Source organism: Girardinichthys multiradiatus, chromosome 9 (assembly GCF_021462225.1).
Source record: "Girardinichthys multiradiatus isolate DD_20200921_A chromosome 9, DD_fGirMul_XY1, whole genome shotgun sequence".
NCBI classification, from domain to species: domain Eukaryota; kingdom Metazoa; phylum Chordata; class Actinopteri; order Cyprinodontiformes; family Goodeidae; genus Girardinichthys; species Girardinichthys multiradiatus.
Genome location: NC_061802.1, coordinates 14,984,344 through 15,002,977, shown reverse-complemented (window position 1 = coordinate 15,002,977; position 18,634 = coordinate 14,984,344). Strand labels below are relative to the sequence as shown.

The following is an 18,634-nucleotide window of genomic DNA, read 5'->3' as shown; positions in this document are numbered from 1 at the left end:
CAATTAACCTAACAGGCATGTTTTTGGACTGTGGGAGGAAGCCAGAGTACCCAGTGAGAACCCATGCATGCACAGGGAGAACATGCAAACTCCATGCAGAAAGACCCCAGGCTGGGAATTGAACCCAGGACCTTCTTGCTGCAAGGCAACAGTGCTACCAACTGCGCCACCATGCAGCCCTCATATAAAATGTCATATTTTTAAATTTCTAATCATTCCAACCTTAACCAAAAATAGCCTTTAAAACCAATGAGCCTTTAAAAGCCTCCAATTGTGATATTTATTATCATGGTTATTGTATATTAAAAATGTCTTTACACGGAGAAGGTAGTACACGGAGAGTTGAACCAAAGTCAAATTCCTTCTTTGTGTACAAACTTGCCCAATAAAACTGATTCTGTATATACACTCCTTATGTCCAATCACCATGGGGGAGCTGGTGCCTATCTCCAGCATTCTATGGGCAAGAGGTGGGGTACACCCTGGACAGAGGAAGCCAGAGAACCCATGGGGAGAACATGCAAACTCCATGCAGAAAGACCCCCAGCCGGGAGTTGAACCGAGGACCTTCTTGCTGCAAGGCAACAGTGCTACCAACTGCGCCACCTGGAGATGCTTATCAGGAGGACAAGTTTTTTATTGACATCGAAAATGGATATAGACCACACATAAAAATTTATTTTATTTAGTGTATTAACAAATTTGTACTGTACATTATATAGACAATGTTGTATCATTTGCTTCACAAACAACAGCTTTATAAAAATAAAAGAACATGTAACACCTTGTGAACCTGTTATATTGTATCTTTCAAGAAATATGGATGATACAGCATCTACTTAGCATTTTCTTACAAAAAATGTGTAATAGACTAGAAATAAACATTGACGATCATTGTATGGAAAGCAAAAAACAAAATAAATTAAAAAAATACAATTTAAACAAAGATGTCTGACGTGTCCCAGTGTAGGGTATAAAATGACATTTTGTTTAAAGTACATGTGATGAAGAAAACACATGAAATACAAAATAAAACCACAGTGGTGTTGAGATTGTTTTTGTGAAATAATAAAATTGCTTGGATATTTCATTCCCAGCATAATGTTTGTTCGTGTGTGTAAGTGATACAGATTTATGCATTCTACAAATGTCAGCACATTGGTAAAAAATGAGTGACAGCAGAGCTTTGACTTTATATCATGAACTGTAAAAGTTATTTTCATGAAAAGAAAAAAGTAATGAGGCATGTATGGTGAAAACGTTTTCAATTCTAAGATGTTATACAAATTTATAGGAAAGGTTGATGTAAGAATCTCAGCCGTGGAGTTGAGATTTACAGCAATTACAAGGTCCCCAAAATGTCTATTGCACTGTTTTAAAATTTATCCTAGCAAGTATTAGGCCTGTGTGATAACACCTCCATCTGTGCATCTGGCCACCAGCCGACTTACTAGCTACATAATTTGGTTGTTTCATATTCAATGGAGTTTGGCTGTTTGGCACTGAAAGTCTGCAGTGCTGCCTGGATCCTGGCAACATCTGTTGTGGACAGTTTGAGCCTGTGCCGCAGCAGACAAGAAAAGAGATCCAGAGGCTGAGCTCCAGGTGGGGAAAGCCTGTTGACCCGATCCCGGATCTCCAGCAGCTGCAGAAGGGCAGAGTCCTGCGATCCCTGAGTATATGGGTAGTCCAGCTGTAAAATTAAGTCCTGGATCGCTTCTGGGTCAAAGTGCATGCTGTAGCCATAGACCTGGATAGTGTTGATCTTCATGTAGCCCAGGTTTTGCCCTGGTTCCAGGTATTCCAGTGGTTCAAAATATACACTTCCATTTCCAGTGCCTGAGGGGCCCCTGATGCGGCTCCGTAGATAGAAGTGGACCGTCTCAAAAAATGTTTTCCACTTATTGCCTAAAGTCAAAGTCCAGTTGTAACAGTCATAGGGAAGGTCTAATTTAGTCCTCTCCCAGTCTGGGTAGTTGTTCTGGTCAATGGGCATGATCCAACTCTCTGAGTGACTGCCCCCAAATGGGTTAATGTAGACAGACAGCATGGGGTCAAGTGTGCTGTTCTTGGTAAGGCAAATCTGCAGAGACATCCCCAAGAGCATGTGGACATGGTTTGATTTGTATTTATTACTTTTTAGAGTCAGCAACATCCTCTTTCTCCATGATGGGTCGAACCAGTTATTCAGCCTGACATCATTGCTGACAAAGATCCCATGGATGCTGATTCTGTTGTCTCTTTTCTGCAGCAGGTAGCGCAGCTCGATGTCCTGCAGGTCAGTCTCAAAGCCGATGTAATGATCAGTGGAGTCTGGCACTTCATTGCGGCACACGCCCTGGCTCAGCATGTAGCCCTGATTGCATGTGGCGCAACGGGAGCGATTTTCATAGGAGCAAGATGCGCATGAGGAGCCCTCCCCTACTGTACAGGGGATCACACTCTGGCAGGGGGGATGGTCGTACGGGCAGGAGCAGCTCCGGGTCTCCTCCATGTAGGAACCAAGGTGATTGTTTTCACTGCAGTACATGATGGACAAGATGTAGTTGAGCCAGTACCCAAAGGGCCTGCAACATAACCAGAGCGGTAGGTAAGGTTCACAGCAAGTAAATGTACATCTGTAACAGAGCTTATTATTTTCAAAAGAAACAAAATTTAAGCACAAATTGCTTTCTTTGGATGGGTACGCTTACGTAATTATTTTGTGTTTTGCCTACAATGGACAGAGCATATTGTGCAGAATCACAGAATTACAAATATAATTTATATGAAACTAGTTTTATACTGACAGAAATGTCAGTAATGAGGCATATGTCTCATTTATTAAGGCACCATGTTGTCCTTATAAAAAGATATTCCCATCCTGTCAAACAAGAACCTATTTTTAAGGACATATCCTTCTTTTCTGAGTATATGTATCAATCCATCTAATTAACTGATTTATGGTGCCCTTCATAAGGTAAAATATGGATCATTATTGAAGCTAGTAAAGAAATGACATAAGTCAAGCATATATGCTTCACTGTTGAGATAGATCAAAACCCTTGCAAGTTCTAACATCATTCCTTGATCTAACAATGTAACCGATGGGGGTAAGGACATTATGTTTAAGGATTATTTTTTTAGTTCTGCCTCTTCTCGTATTTTTTCATTATACTTTCAAAGCAAGACTAATGTTAAAGAAATCCCCTTGCATCCCTGGCAGTCTTGGTCAAACCCCTGTGTACCTTGCTGACATGATTTTGGGCAGACAAAATTGTTATTTTATGTTAGTTTCATAAGAATTCTAATAGAAGTAATAAGAAGTAAGGTTAAGTTAATGTAATTCAATTCAACTAGTAAAAAACTGATCCTGTGTTGCAGAAGATATGAGAGCATATATTTTTGTCGCACCCACAACTCTTACAATTCCAGTAAAATATATGGATGTTCTTTTTTTCACTTTAAACTTTGAAACTTGTTTTTTTTTATAGCACAAAGTCTTGCCCTATCTTCTAAATTGAAAAGACAAGAGAACATGACGTTCTAGTAAGGCATGTGTGGTGATTTTTATAAGTCAGGAAGTTTCTTCTGATTTGGTTATTTAAAAAAAAAGTATAATAAAAGTAAGCAATAAAAGTAAAATATATAAACGGATGTGATTCTAAAGAATCACATACATATGGTGTTTAAATAATAACAATAATGATATTAATAATAAGTGGGTCCCAGAATGTATAAGGCACATGGATGCTTTAATTTGATCAAAATGAGCTCAGATTGATTAAGCATTAATGGAAAATCTGTCAGTAAACAGTGAATGTGAAAATACCAAGCATTTCAGAAACTCATCAGTTCGAGTTAGCTGCACATATTCCAACTTCAGAGTGCTGACTGTGCACAGCAAGAGAAAGGAAGCTCCCTAACTATCATATGTCGCATTGGATCAGCAGGACATGCAAAGCATCATAGAGACACTGCATGCAGTGGGCCAAAGATAAGCTGTGTGTTCATTCTGCAATCTGCTCTATGTCTATCAGCTTATTTCACTCAGATCAATATCAAACACAACTTTATTTCTGCCTCAGATTCATTTTACACCTGTGGAAAAAAATAACTTTTTTTTTTGCACTATAGCTTGTTATATTAAAAGCAACATTTACCAAGAAACGCACACCAGTTGTTCTGCAGAGCTGCATCATGACAGCAGCAGACATAAGAACATAGATCTTTAGTGTTTTTCTTCCTGCTTTCTCCCCAATGCCTCAGTACTGAAATAACAGCAAAAAAGAGGCATGGCTGTTCTTTTTAGGAAAATATTCAGGATTTAAGATAGTAAATTATATCTTTGCAAATTCAAACCTTTAAGATTAATTTTTGAAAACAGATGTACTCTTTATCTTAATATACATAAATGAAAACATTGGATGAAATGCATTGAAGGCACAGTTGTTATATAAAGTGATCATTGAAAGATCAAAGCAGAAATCAATAGAAATCATTTAAGCATTTATTTTCATTACTCTTCCTTTATCTCATTACGTTGTTTTCAACATAATCAGATGCTTCAATTCTAAGTAACCATTAGGCAGATTCCAGTTTAAAGGTCGACTAATTTAAAAAGTCAAACCACTTAAACCATCTGTCATAATCGTCCTGTAGTTTTAATACCCTAAAATGCCAGACAGTATGGGCTATTCTCCAGCCATATGGTGGCCCACACTTTGAGTACCACTGTCACTCCGAACCCTACCACAGTGGGCTGTTTCTCAGCTGTGCATGAGGATACCAAAGGACATTCCCAAAGGAATTACCCTAAATTGGTGTTTTGTTTCTTTTTTTCTTGTAGGGAATCCATCAATTTGCAAGTAGCAAGAAGCATGACACTATTATGAGAGAAAACCTTGTTATTCAGTTTATCAGGATTCCAACATTATTTAACAAAAAGTTGAAAACAGTAAAAACAAAATTCTGTCTTGTTTTAATAAGCATATTTACTTTATAACTACAGTGAATAGATAGTGTAAAGTCAATATTTCTGGTTTACCAATAATGTGTTTCATAAAAAAAAAAGACCCTTTAAAATACATCTATAAATTTCTATGTTTTTCACTTTAAATCATTTTAAAGTGAAACTCATTATTTCCCTATGCCTAGTTGAGAAACTCAATGCACACCATGGTACATACAGGAGTTGGACAATGAAACTGAAACACCTGTCATTTTAGTGTGGGAGGTTTTGTGATGTATCAAGAGCCACGGTATCCAGGATAATGTCAGCATACCACCAAGAAGGACGAACCACATCCAACAGGATTAACTGTGGACGCAAGAGGAAGCTGTCTGAAAGGGATGTTCGGGTGCTAACCCGGATTGTATCCAAAAAACATAAAACCACGGCTGCCCAAATCACGGCAGAATTAAATGTGCACCTCAACTCTCCTGTTTCCACCAGAACTGTCCGTCGGGAACTCCACAGGGTCAATATACATGGCCGGGCTGCTATAGCCAAACCTTTGGTCACTCATGCCAATGCCAAACGTCGGTTTCAATGGTGCAAGGAGCGCAAATCTTGGGCTGTGGGCAATGTGAAACATGTATTGTTCTCTGATGCCCAATACTTGTGCTAGATGGGCGGGTCACTGCCAAGGACTACTGAACCATTCTTGAGGACCATGTGCATCCAATGGTTCAAACATTGTATCCTGAAGGCGGTGCCGTGTATCAGGCTGACAATGCACCAATACACACAGCATGACTGGTGAAATATTGGTTTGATGAACATGAAAGTGAAGTTGAACATCTCCCATGGCCTGCACAGTCACCAGATCTAAATATTATTGAGCCACTTTGGGGTGTTTTGGAGGATCGGGTCAGGAAATGTTTTCCTCCACCAGTATCACGTAGTAACCTGGCCACTATCCTGCAAGAAGAATGGCTTAAAATCCCTCTGACCACTGTGCAGGACTTGTATATGTCATTCCCAAGAGGAATTGACGCTGTATTAGCCGCAAAAGAAGGCCCTACACCATACTAGTAAATTATTGTGGTCTAAAACCAGGTGTTTCAGTTTCATTGTCCAACCGCTGTATGTCATATTTTTCACATCTTTACTTATACAAACTACCGTAGAGCCAATATCACAATCAAGTTGTGGCAATATTAATGTTTTCAAACCTTCAGTCTACTATGCCAGTTTTAGTACTGGTTTTAGAAATGCAAAAGGTTGCATGGCATAATTATTGGTTAAAGTTAGTAATTTCCCTCTACTGATAGTGACTCACTAACAATATTTTCATTTAGTTTAGTCAGGTTGCCTTTCCAACATAAAATATTTCATAACATGGTCATATTCTAAGGATGAGTAGCCTATGGTGAATTAATGCAATATTATCTGTGAGGACTCACAGATAATATTGCCCCCCCCCCCCCCCCCACCCCTAAATAGTTTCCTAAATGGAGATCTGCTTGATATTAAGAAAACAAAATGCACTGTTACATCCTGCTGAAATATTACTTCAACTGGTGAAGTGACGATAACACCTATTCATTTATATTTCTCTGTAGCAAACTACAACTTAGATTTCTGAATTTCCTTTTCTTCCACAGCAATGATCAGGGTAGGACTTTAACAATCTGTATTTCATTTCTCCAGTAATGTTTACTTTAAAAATCTTAATCAGAGCACTAACTTACACATCAAAGTAGACCCAACAATTCCTTAAAGTATTGTCCTGTAAATGCTGATATTCTTAAAAGAAGAAAAAAAAAAGAAATAATATTTTATAATTTTAATAAGTTTTTAACCTTTTATGTTTCAGATACATTGTTACATCCTTAATGCTATCTGTAAATAAATCTGTCAAATTATAAACATATTCTCTATTTCCACTAACAACATAGTTTGGAAACAAAAGTCACCCTATTCTTTCCAACAACAACAAAATTCTATCTGCATGGAGGCACAAGATGTGTGACAGAGCAAACAAAACCAAGACACTGCTTGGGGTGCAGAGAGTTAATGGAGCAAAGCTCTTGAGCGTATTGGTAAGAAAAAAAAAAAAACTAATATAGAGAAGAATAAGAACAATTTATCCTCATAAAACTGCAAAGTGTGCACCAACTCTATATTTCAGACTATTATGCCTAAGGCTACAGCTTTATTCTATAAATATGGAGTGAAAATCTGTCTAAGCAAAATATTAAAAACTGCACCATCTACGAGGTGAAAAGTATATACTTCTAACATTCAAGGTCAATACTATACAGTTTAAATTATGACAAAAATGAGTTCTGATTTTACAAAAAAGAAAGATTTGTTTGGTGTACAAAAGGAGAAAAAAATCACATTGCAAAATAGATGTATTTGAATTGTCTCCCAAAATATATTAAAACATAATCCTTAATTCATCAGTTGCATGCACATAAACACAACGTTTGTTCACAATTATGAGCTTATACTGATGAAAACAAATTTTGGATAATCTGAAGATATGTGACTTAAGCCAATGTTCTCATTGCTATATACATCAATTCATTCCACTGTAGAATCCCTTAAAACAGTCCAAACTTTAATTTCACAGAAGGATAGTTTTGAGATCATGAAAGTAAAGCAGATATGAATGGGAATGCAGCCAAGTGATCAGGTGTGACATTGTAGCTTAGTTCAGCAGGACCTCAGCTTAATGTAAAAGCATGCATTTATTGTGTGGGTTCGTATGATATGATGCCTAGTACATCTGATTACAAAGCATTGCACCGAGAGGGGGATGGAGAGAATAAAATAAGTCCCTCCAAAAACACACACATTCACCTCTGTGTAATAAAAAAAATGATCAGGAAGACTTCTTAGTTTCTCACCTCTCCCGTAGCATAATAATTTTGGGCTGAGTTTGACACCTTTTGCTGAGGGTGAAGATCTTGTTGATGATGCGCTGTGCTTTGCTTACAAGCTGCTGTGTGCTAAGCTCCAGCTGTTTGTAGCGCTGGTGAACGGACGGCTCCATCTTCCAGAAATACTGTATGGCAGACGCATTCATAGCGTAGAATATGGGAAGCCTTCGAACAAAGTTTTGAAACTCTTCTGGAAGGCAAAAAAGATACGTAAAATGAGAAATGTTTTCCTGTCACACTCAGGGCAAGCTAACACCTTTCTATGTTGTTCCAATTATATTTGGCTATTTCAAACACTGCAAATGAGAAATTGTAATTTTAGGAACTATGGGATTTGAAGTGCTGCAGGGCTAAATGAAAAGAATATTGTTTGACATATATGCTAATAGAAAAAGGCCGGACTAAGTACAGATATGGGGTAAGATTTTTTCCCGCCACAGGTTTTTCAATGCTCTGGATACAAATCAGTCAGGGAGAAAAACAGGGTGGATAATATCTGTCAGCAATTCAGAGCAACTGTTTACTGGATGCACAGTGAATACAAAGATTAGATTTCCAGGCATTCAATAACATCACCATCATCATGATTGGATGTATTGAAAATCAAACATGAGCAAGACTGATTAGAAAATTACTGTGCTACTGTTTGTAATTACTTAACGTTATCGTAATGATGAAGCATCTGATTAGAAAACCAATTAGGTGTCAATAGCTTCCCAAGTGATTGTGCAAGGTGTTGCGTGTTCCTTTGAAATGAATACATTGATTAAACAATGTTGTAGAGAAATATAGCTCCTTGTGTAAATGAGTATTTGGAAAGATGGAAAGAGTCTGTGAACAGCAATAATCAGGTGAAGCAACTTAACACACATAAAACTGTTCCAGCTCTAGCTGTATGTTTAGAATAATTTTTCTATTTTTGGTAGAAATTTATAGTGTGCATGACTAATTACTGTCGTGTCATTTTCTTGTTGAGCTGTGGATCTCTGCAGCTCCTCAAGGGTTACCATGGCCCTCCTAAGCACATCTGATTCAGTTCTCCTTTTCCAGCCTGCCACTTTAGTTGGAGGGCCATGCCATCGTGGGTTTGCAGCTGTGCACTACTCATTCCATTTCTAAATGGACTGGACAGTCTTCTCTGAGATGTTTAGAGCTTTCATTGTTTAACCCAAACCAGCTTTAAAGTTCTCCACAAACCTAGTCATTAGATGACATCTGAATGAAATCGGTAGCACTGGGATTTATTTTGGCATAAAATCACTAAGGGTGCTTAACATAATTGCATGCCACTCTTTCCAAATATTTATTTGTTAAATAAAAACTGGTTATCTTTTCCTCCCTTTTCTCAATTTTGCTAAATATTCTGTTGTTCTTTTAAGAAATATGGATGTTTAGGCTTGAAATGTGACATAATCTGAAGTTCAATGGGTATTGGTACATGAAAGCCATTGAATAAGTAAGAATCGTAAACTCCATATGTCGGCAGATTTAGTTGTATCATTTGTTTGGTAATATGGATAAAAAATGTGTTAAAGTACAAGAAAATAATGGCTTTGTCTTCTGCTTCAAATTCTCCACACGCAGGGTTCTGTGGTCTGTTTAATTTTTCATCAACAATGATACTGTGAGCAACACAGGGATGAAATACATCATGCTTTGGTTGCCAAACAACAGCAGCCTTTATCATCATTCATTTTTTGAGTTATTGTAACACCATTTGTCATGACGTACAATAAAAAAAGATCAGTGGATATTTGCAAGTGTGCCGAGGCAAGGCAAATAGATCTAACAGAAGCTATTAAAGGAAATGAAGAACAAATAACTGCGAGCAAAGACTGAAGAGCTGAAGAAAAAAAAAAATTTACTGTACATGCTAAAATGTTGAAGTGAAAAATTTAAATATATTGAAGAACTATTGCAAGCCTATAAATAATTAAACTTGTGTTGCATAAAGGCAGGAAACTGCATGTAATTGCAAAATGAAATTAGATGACTTTTAGAACCCTCACTGCAATAAAACCTTACTGCTGGAAACTTGCTAACTACACACCATTATTATCTTGTCAGCCGCTGATCCCAGAAAAGTAATGACACTTTTTTTGCGTAACCAAAATGAAAGAGTCATTTGGATATTACATATGTAGACAATGATTAGGCATTCTCAGAATTAAATTGGCAGATTTTAGTGTAATGTTAATGATAACAAAACATATGAGCATGTTTTGTGAAGAATTGTTTACTCTTGATGTGTACAATTAATAAATTCTGTGTATAAAGAAATGTGTCTATTTTAGGTATGTAGAGATCACCTTTTGAACAAAAACATGTGGTTTCATTTAGATGTGTATTGTAATTTGTAGGGGTTGTAACAGTGTTTTCTGTCTGGGTTGTCGTGTTTTAGTTCACAATAGTGTTCTGTCCATGAGCACCATGAAATAAAATCCTGTTGTCCATTTTGAATTCAGATACTGATCTAGCTGAAAGATATATTATCTCTTCAATAAACCATGTTCTTCTCAGCGTGAGATCAAAGGAAATTATATCTACCATCAACTGACAGAAGAAACCTCTTTTAACAATCCAACTTATGATTATTAATCTTTCTTGTACAGCTGAAAGTTGTTCTCTGTATAATCAAAAGTGCAAGTAGGTCCACAGGGGGTTCATGGGAACTTATTATTCTTTATTAAAGAAGTACCAGAACTGTGCTTTTGTGCCACCTTGCTGCTTAAGTAATTGTCAAGAATGTGCTAAACAAGTCACTCTCAGTGAAGAAACACGTAGCCAGTGGTAATGCTGCCAACCAGGAAGGTGCATTGAAAACAGCTTAAGGCAAATCTGGTAATGTTTCAAACAGTGATGTGTAGAGGTGATGTGCTCATGAATGTAGGCAACTTTTGAAACTAACGCATCAAAACAGAAGAACGTACTAAAATAAACAATGCACAGCACTGAATGGAGCCAATGTTTGACATAACCTTCAACAGTAGACAAGACATTTTGTTAGGTCATAAAAATTTATTAAAAATGCTTGTATGAAATCTGTTGAAGTGCTCTTTTTTTGTCATGTTTTTCGGGAAACATAAAATAAGGCTAACAAATAGAATGGCAACAACTGAGCCGTAAACTATTATATTACGGGTTACATCATGTGCTCCTAACGGATTATAGCAACTGTAGTTCATTTCTGGGGCATGACAAATTCTCCTCGGGCTACTGGAGGGCCATCATTTGACTGATTTATTGTTGATCTACTCACATAATTTCATATGGTCTTTTGTTTTCAAGAACAGGCTATCTAAATACAAGCACAAAGGCAAAAATGCCACCTTGAGATAGATGTATGAATGTCAAGGATTAGAGTGATGTGCTTTGAGAAATTATTTTTAATCATATGTTATATAATATAATATAATATAATTATAATATAATATAATATAATATAATATAATTATAATATAATATAACATAATATAACATAATATAATATAATTATAATATAATATAATATAATTATAATATAATATAATATAATATAATTTTCAAGTGGTTTAGACTGGAACAGCTAGTCCTTGGATGTCTCTGGTTGTATTGGGCCATGTAGAAATCTTTTGGAATTGATTAACAGCACTGTCCATTTTTTAAATTAGATTATACCAACTGCTCCAGGTTACCCAGATCTGGAGAAGAAGAAGCACTATGATTTCCATTAGGACAAAAAATAATAACTGGAGTTTTATTTTCATTGAGCTTTAGAAAATTTGAGGCCATCCAAACTTTTACCTTGGTGAGGCAAACAGTGGTTGTAGTGAAAAAATATACTTATGCTTTAACTGAAAGTAGATGTCAGTCACATTTGCGTATGAATAAAATGAGATGTTATATTTTCTAACAATGGAGCCTGAGAGGAGCATTGAAATGGAAAATAGAATTAGTCCAATAATGGATCATTGAGGAACTCCCCATGTGAGAGGAGCTGAGAGGGAATCAGATTCTCCAAATCTTAAGGTAAAACTACTGTTGGGTCATCCATTTTGGTCAGATGGACCGATTGGGCTGCGCAGTTTGACATGCGAGGCTCAGCATTCGTCGCAGCGATGGGCATTGAAGCTGACGTCATCAGAGCATTAATACTAGAGGAAACAAACTTTTAAGCGCCATTTCCCAGCCATAGTGATCTGCTAAGACGTAAAGGGGCAATCTCTAGAGAATAGAAGCTCGCAGGCGGGTTTATTTTTTCTCCACACTGGCCATTCCCGGAAGAGCTTGAAAGCTGGAAATCTGTCTTATACGAGAAGATCAGAAGATTAATATCGCGATTGAAGACCATTAGACGCAGCCCATGCGCAGGTGAAATGCCACAGAGGTTTTGTTTCAGTCAACTGCAAAGGTTTCTCATATTTATATATATCCCCGTTTTGGACGGATGAGAAGTTTACCATTTTTGAGGTAATCACAGATGCGTGACACTCTGGTTCCCCCGTTTTTCTTCAGATCTGCGACTCATCCTCAAGCCGGTGGAGAAAAGAAGTCAATGTCAAAGTAATTTTGTTCTTTTTATATTAAATCGAATAGGCGTTTTTAGAGGTCTGGGCAGGGTGAGGCATAGTTAAGGTGAATTAGTCTCACCAGTAGTTAATCCAAGGTATTAACTTGTTTCATGCAATTTTGATTAAAGTGTTTTATGCTGAACTGTTTTGATTTGCTGTTTGAATACTGGAGAAGCACAACGAGCCGCTGCGCTCAAGTTGGATGCATTCGTCCTGCTGATTGGCAATCAGCCAGGAGTTTAAGATGAACTTTGGAAGTCTTTAATAAGCAACGGACTGCAGGCCGGACCTCGTGGCCTGGCCAATGCATTGTGTGTTCCCTCATTTTATTTCCCTTGGGGTTTTTCCACCGAGCTCCCGCCTCAGAGTTTTATGAGCCTTTGTTGGAGATTTGGGACTATCAGCTGCTAGTGGCTAAGGGGCGTGGCCCTACTGTTCTACCAGCTGATAGCCGCTGACGGTTTTTGATCATCATTCCAAGTTAATCCAAATTGTTGTGTTATTCTCATTTGTCCATAAACTCCTGGTTTGATCTCCATCTAACCTCCAACACATATCCTTATTTTTGATTATTAGTGTACGCTCTTTTTTAGAATAGTTCATGCTTAATTAGGTGTATGTTATTGGACCAGAATAGTTGATGGACTATTGGTTTAATAAATGTTCACATAGATAAGGAGACAGCATTTGTGTTTATTTTGTATAATAGTGATTATATGTCAAGATAAGGTTCGAATCCCACCATTTGGTGAAACAGTTGATAACACAGTTACCTTCGGTGTGGTTTTGGTTAATAATTATTAATTATTAATGATAATTAACTAATGGTAATTATTAAGTGCCGTGAGCCCAATAGTCACATCACCAGAGTGTATCTTTGACCTTTATTCATGGGAAATGATTTTTGGTTAGAATGTATTTCTTCTATGTATTTCTTCTTTTATGATTTTTAATTCTAATTTTTGATAAATATTTATAATCAATAATCATACATCCAACACCTTCTGTTTCTGCTCTCGTGGAGGAGGACGCTTTTTTCCTGTCTCCTGCACCCTCCCCTGTCTGCTCTGCTTCTGTCTTTGTGTCTTGTCTTCTTTCGGAGCCTCTCTTTGCATATCTCCTGAATTGTGAATTATGGATCTGGTCAGCTGGTCTCTCAACACAATTGATAAAATTTTCCCAACGAGAAGACAGGGTAAGGGAGAGCCCTCTTGTCCAGATGGGACATTCTTCTCCGGATACACAATGGACTCCTGGCAGAATCGGTGGATTGTGTGTCTGACAATGATGTCAGTCGAGGACGTGGAAGATGGGTACATAATTGGATTTTTGATAAGAGAATTTCCGCAAACTTCAGGCTGGCTGCGGTTCCTGGACTCAGAGGTGAAATGGGATAAATGTTGGAGAAAGTTGTTCGCTCGGATCTGGCGAAAGACCAGGAATTTGGCTGTTTGGACTTGCTAATGAAAAGCACCAGCGAGACTCTCAAGGCTGATGGAAAATTATGAGTCAGCCTGGCCCAAATAATTGTTGTCTTTCTGAATCTGGCTCCCCTGCACGACCTTGATGGCTGGCTATCTTCAACTTCTCCTGGAAGTTATGTAAACATGATGCTCTGCTCCCTCCCTTTCCTGAGGACATCTGTGGACCTGCTCAGAACTGTGTTGCTGGTTGATGAACCTTCCATTGTACCATCAAGGACAATGGTCTCTGTGACAGTGCTTCATGGACTTACTTTGCACACACTCACATGCTCATATAAACATATACACCCCTGACACACAGCCTTCACCGTATCCTTGCTATACAGGTGCTTCTCAAAATATTAGCATATTGTGATAAAGTTCATTATTTTCCATAATGTAATGATGAAAATGTAACATTCATATATTTTAGATTCATTGCACACTAACTGAAATATTTCAGGTCTTTTATTGTCTTAATACAGATGATTTTGGCATACAGCTCATGAAAACCCAAAATTCCTATTTCACAAAATTAGCATATCATTAAAAGGGTCTCTAAACGAGCTATGAACCTAATCATCTGAATCAACGAGTTAACTCTAAACACCTGCAAAAGATTCCTGAGGCCTTTAAAACTTCCAGCCTGGTTCATCACTCAAAACCCCAATCATGGGTAAGACTGCCGACCTGACTGTTGTCCAGAAGGCCACTATTGACACCCTCAAGCAAGAGGGTAAGACACAGAAATAAATTTCTGAACGAATAGGCTGTTCCCAGAGTGCTGTATCAAGGCACCTCAGTGGGAAGTCTGTGGGAAGGAAAAAGTGTGGCAGAAATCGCTGCACAACGAGAAGAGGTGACCGGACCCTGAGGAAGATTGTGGAGAAGGGCCGATTCCAGACCTTGGGGGACCTGCGGAAGCAGTGGACTGAGTCTGGAGTAGAAACATCCAGAGCCATCGTGCACAGGCGTGTGCAGGAAATGGGCTACAGGTGCCGCATTCCCCAGGTCAAGCCACTTTTGAACCAGAAACAGCGGCAGAAGCGCCTGACCTGGGCTACAGAGAAGCAGCACTGGACTGTTGCTCAGTGGTCCAAAGTACTTTTTTCGGATGAAAGCAAATTCTGCATGTCATTCGGAAATCAAGGTGCCAGAGTCTGGAGGAAGACTGGGGAGAAGGAAATGCCAAAATGCCAGAAGTCCAGTGTCAAGTACCCACAGTCAGTGATGGTCTGGGGTGCCGTGTCAGCTGCTGGGGTTGGTCCACTGTGTTTTATCAAGGGCAGGGTCAATGCAGCTAGCTATCAGGAGATTTTGGAGCACTTCATGCTTCCATCTGCTGAAAGGCTTTATGGAGATGAAGATTTCATTTTTCAGCACGACCTGGCACCTGCTCACAGTGCCAAAACCACTGGTAAATGGTTTACCGACCATGGTATCACTGTGCTCAATTGGCCTGCCAACTCTCCTGACCTGAACCCCATAGAGAATCTGTGGGATATTGTGAAGAGAACGTTGAGAGACTCAAGACCCAACACTCTGGATGAGCTAAAGGCCGCTATCAAAGCATCCTGGGCCTCCATAAGACCTCAGCAGTGCCACAGGCTGATTGCCTCCATGCCACGCCGCATTGAAGCAGTCATTTCTGCCAAAGGATTCCCGACCAAGTATTGAGTGCATAACTGTACATGATTATTTGAAGGTTGACGTTTTTTGTATTAAAAACACTTTTCTTTTATTGGTCGGATGAAATATGCTAATTTTGTGAGATAGGAATTTTGGGTTTTCATGAGCTGTATGCCAAAATCATCCGTATTAAGACAATAAAAGACCTGAAATATTTCAGTTAGTGTGCAATGAATCTAAAATATATGAATGTTACATTTTCATCATGACATTATGGAAAATAATGAACTTTATCACAATATGCTAATATTTTGAGAAGGACATGTATGTTGTTTTGTGTTTCTTATTTGTGCTGAGGTTTTTTTTGAAGTGTGAAATATGATTTTTTTTTACCCTCCTCTTACCTTCTTCGTATCCCCTTTTTACCTAAATGTGGGTTAATTGTTTTTAGATTTCTTAGAAGGATTCATTAATTTTTGGATTTCTCAAAAGCATTGTATTACGACAATTTAATACCAGTGAAAGCCAAACATTATTAGTATTTGAAAGTTTGGGTATAAACTGTTTTATACCAGTGACCCAGCTTCTCTACTTAGACTTCAGTGAGCTCCCATGACTGCTGCTGTTTGAATGATGGGACTACAACTGCCTCATACCAGTGACCTCAAGGATTGATATTATAATTTTTCTTCTAGCACATGATGAATTCCTTCCCACAGAGGACTTAATGAGCTAATTACCTCTGTTAGAAAGGTTGGATTAGAACCAGTTCTTACCAGTAAACTCCCAAGGATTATTAATGTCATTTAATTTGTTTTTCTGTGTTTGATTTTCTGTATCATTGTAATGTTTTTCCTCATGTACAGCGCTTTGAGGGCCTTGTTGCTGAAAAGCGCTATATAAATAAACTTGACTTGACACTGCTTTAACACAGTATTAGATTTCTGGAATTGCATTCTTAGTTTGCTCAAGTAGATTACCTTTATAGTTATGTATTGTGCTCTTTATAGGAGAAACATTTGTCATGTAGAAAAAAAAAAGAATGCTAAAGTCTTTTGCAAGCATTTAACAATAATACAATTACCTCAGGGATACAATTAATTGTGTTTTGTAACATGTTATGTCTGCAGAATTATCAGAGAACATGTTTTTGTCACAAAAACTGACATATACATGCATAGAGATGTTTACAATTTATCTTTTTCAAGTAAAGTCTCAAGTGTCTCGCCCCCAATTAGGAGTCAAATGTTAAGTCTGTAACAACTGAAATTAACATTTTCATATTAAATCCACGACATCTAGTGCACCTCTACTCAGTATAACTGTAGGTTGGGAGTACAAATGTCTACTGTTTGTCCTTAGGTCTAACTTACCACATGAACATTTGATACTGATCTTTCAATCTTTAATATTTATTAACAGTTGTCTTATAATCACTTAACATTTAGCTAACCATCCAAAACCTTGCTAAAGGCTGATTTATTTTATTTTGATAATTGATCAAATGTAATATTTACCCGATTACAAATAGAAATAGGCATTTATGCTCTAATAAAAATAACAAAGAGATTCAAATGTGCCTATTTGTCTTTATAATGACTAAGTTAACATCTGTTTATCCGTGTCTTCATGTTGTCCACTCCTTAATTATTTTGTACTAAACAGGATTTGGAATATTTTCTTCTCGTCATTCTAACCTGAAAAATTTTTATTAACATTGGGAAAACATTTTCTAAATCCACACAGGAAACCTTTGCTCTCAATTCTAAATGGTAAAACTTGTTCAAATGTAAGATATAAATTATAACATAATAAACAAGGCAAAATGTCGTAAATAAATAAATTAGTGTTAAACTGTTGATAGAAAGGAAGAGGAAGTGCTTCAATTTTGATATTTTCAGGTGGAAGTATTCTTGTAATGTTGCAGCTAGCTTGACAGTAGGAGAATGTCAGAGGTAAGTTCTCTATTTTGCACTGTAATGATCCAAACTCATTTAATGCAGCAATCGTTTGCAGTGGCGTCTGTGTGGTCATTATCATGAAGCAATGGCTAATATAAACAGACAGTTATGAACCATTAACAACCCATAATCCACAAACGTCACTGGTTAAAAATTAAGCTCATCCTTTCACAATACTGCATGCGCAACAGCTGGAGTCTGTTGCTCAAAAACCAGCTTCCTTTCACTCTTTATTACATAACAATAAAAACTCTTACTAATGCTCCTTTTCCACTGGCTCCATTTAGGTGGCGCGGCTCTACTCAATTTCATTCTTCTCGGCACGGAACCTGCTGTGTTTCCACTGACCCACTGACAGCTGTAGCTATGGCTTGAAGCTCCGCTGCCAGCTGTCTGTGTAGTGTGCTGTGCCGCTATTAACGTTACTGTGTGACATTGTCACACTGGAAGTAATTGTAACAGTAAGGTAAACTGTGTGTAATCTGTGTGCCCCCCAAATCACCCCCCCAAGTCTAAGTGAAGTCTGAAGTCATTTATTTTTGAAACTTAAGTGCGTCTTGAGTCAGAGTACCAAACTTGAGTATATACATACTTGCACACACACACACATACACATACATACATAGATACATACAGGTAAATTTTTTCAACGATTGGAAGCTGCTGCATTCCTTGTTCAAATAAATACACACCATGAGAATGTCCATTGTGATACCATTCAAAAGGGGAGAGAGGTTCTGTGGCCCAGAGATAAATGTGTTTTGGTGTGAAATGTGAAATTAACTGCAGAACAAAAACAGAAGTCATTGTAAAGAGGCTGGCTGAATATGAAAGAAAGTCATTATCCACAATGAAACAAATGAGGAAGAAGCCATTACTAAAAAAGCAACATAAAAAGACTGATTACAGTTTGCAAATGTACTCTGGGATAAAGACCTTAACTTTTGAAGACATATGCTATTGTCTGATCAAACTAAAATTGGAGTGTTGGGCTATAAAGACAACTATTAAATTTGAAGGAAAATGGCAAGTCTGGGAGCCTTGTGTTGAGTGTGCTTTGCTGGTGCACTTCACAAAATAGATAGCGTTATGAGGTATGCACATTATATGGAAGATGGATGATCCTCATCATACTGTAAAATTAGTAATGAATAGCATA

General features: G+C 37.7%; 1 protein-coding gene across 1 annotated transcript in view; it reads right to left on the bottom strand.

The window, feature by feature from the left end:
• Positions 1–656: 656 nt before the first annotated feature.
• Positions 657–18,634, bottom strand: part of brinp3a.1 (bone morphogenetic protein/retinoic acid inducible neural-specific 3a, tandem duplicate 1) — a 113,268-nt gene continuing 95,290 nt past the window's right edge. The window contains exons 7-8 of the mRNA XM_047375760.1: positions 7,840–8,062; positions 657–2,567 (exon numbers count right to left, since the gene is read on the bottom strand). Coding sequence (XP_047231716.1) covers positions 1,451–2,567; positions 7,840–8,062 — 1,340 coding nt within the window. The 3' untranslated portion in view covers positions 657–1,450. The remainder of the gene's footprint in view (positions 2,568–7,839; positions 8,063–18,634) is intronic.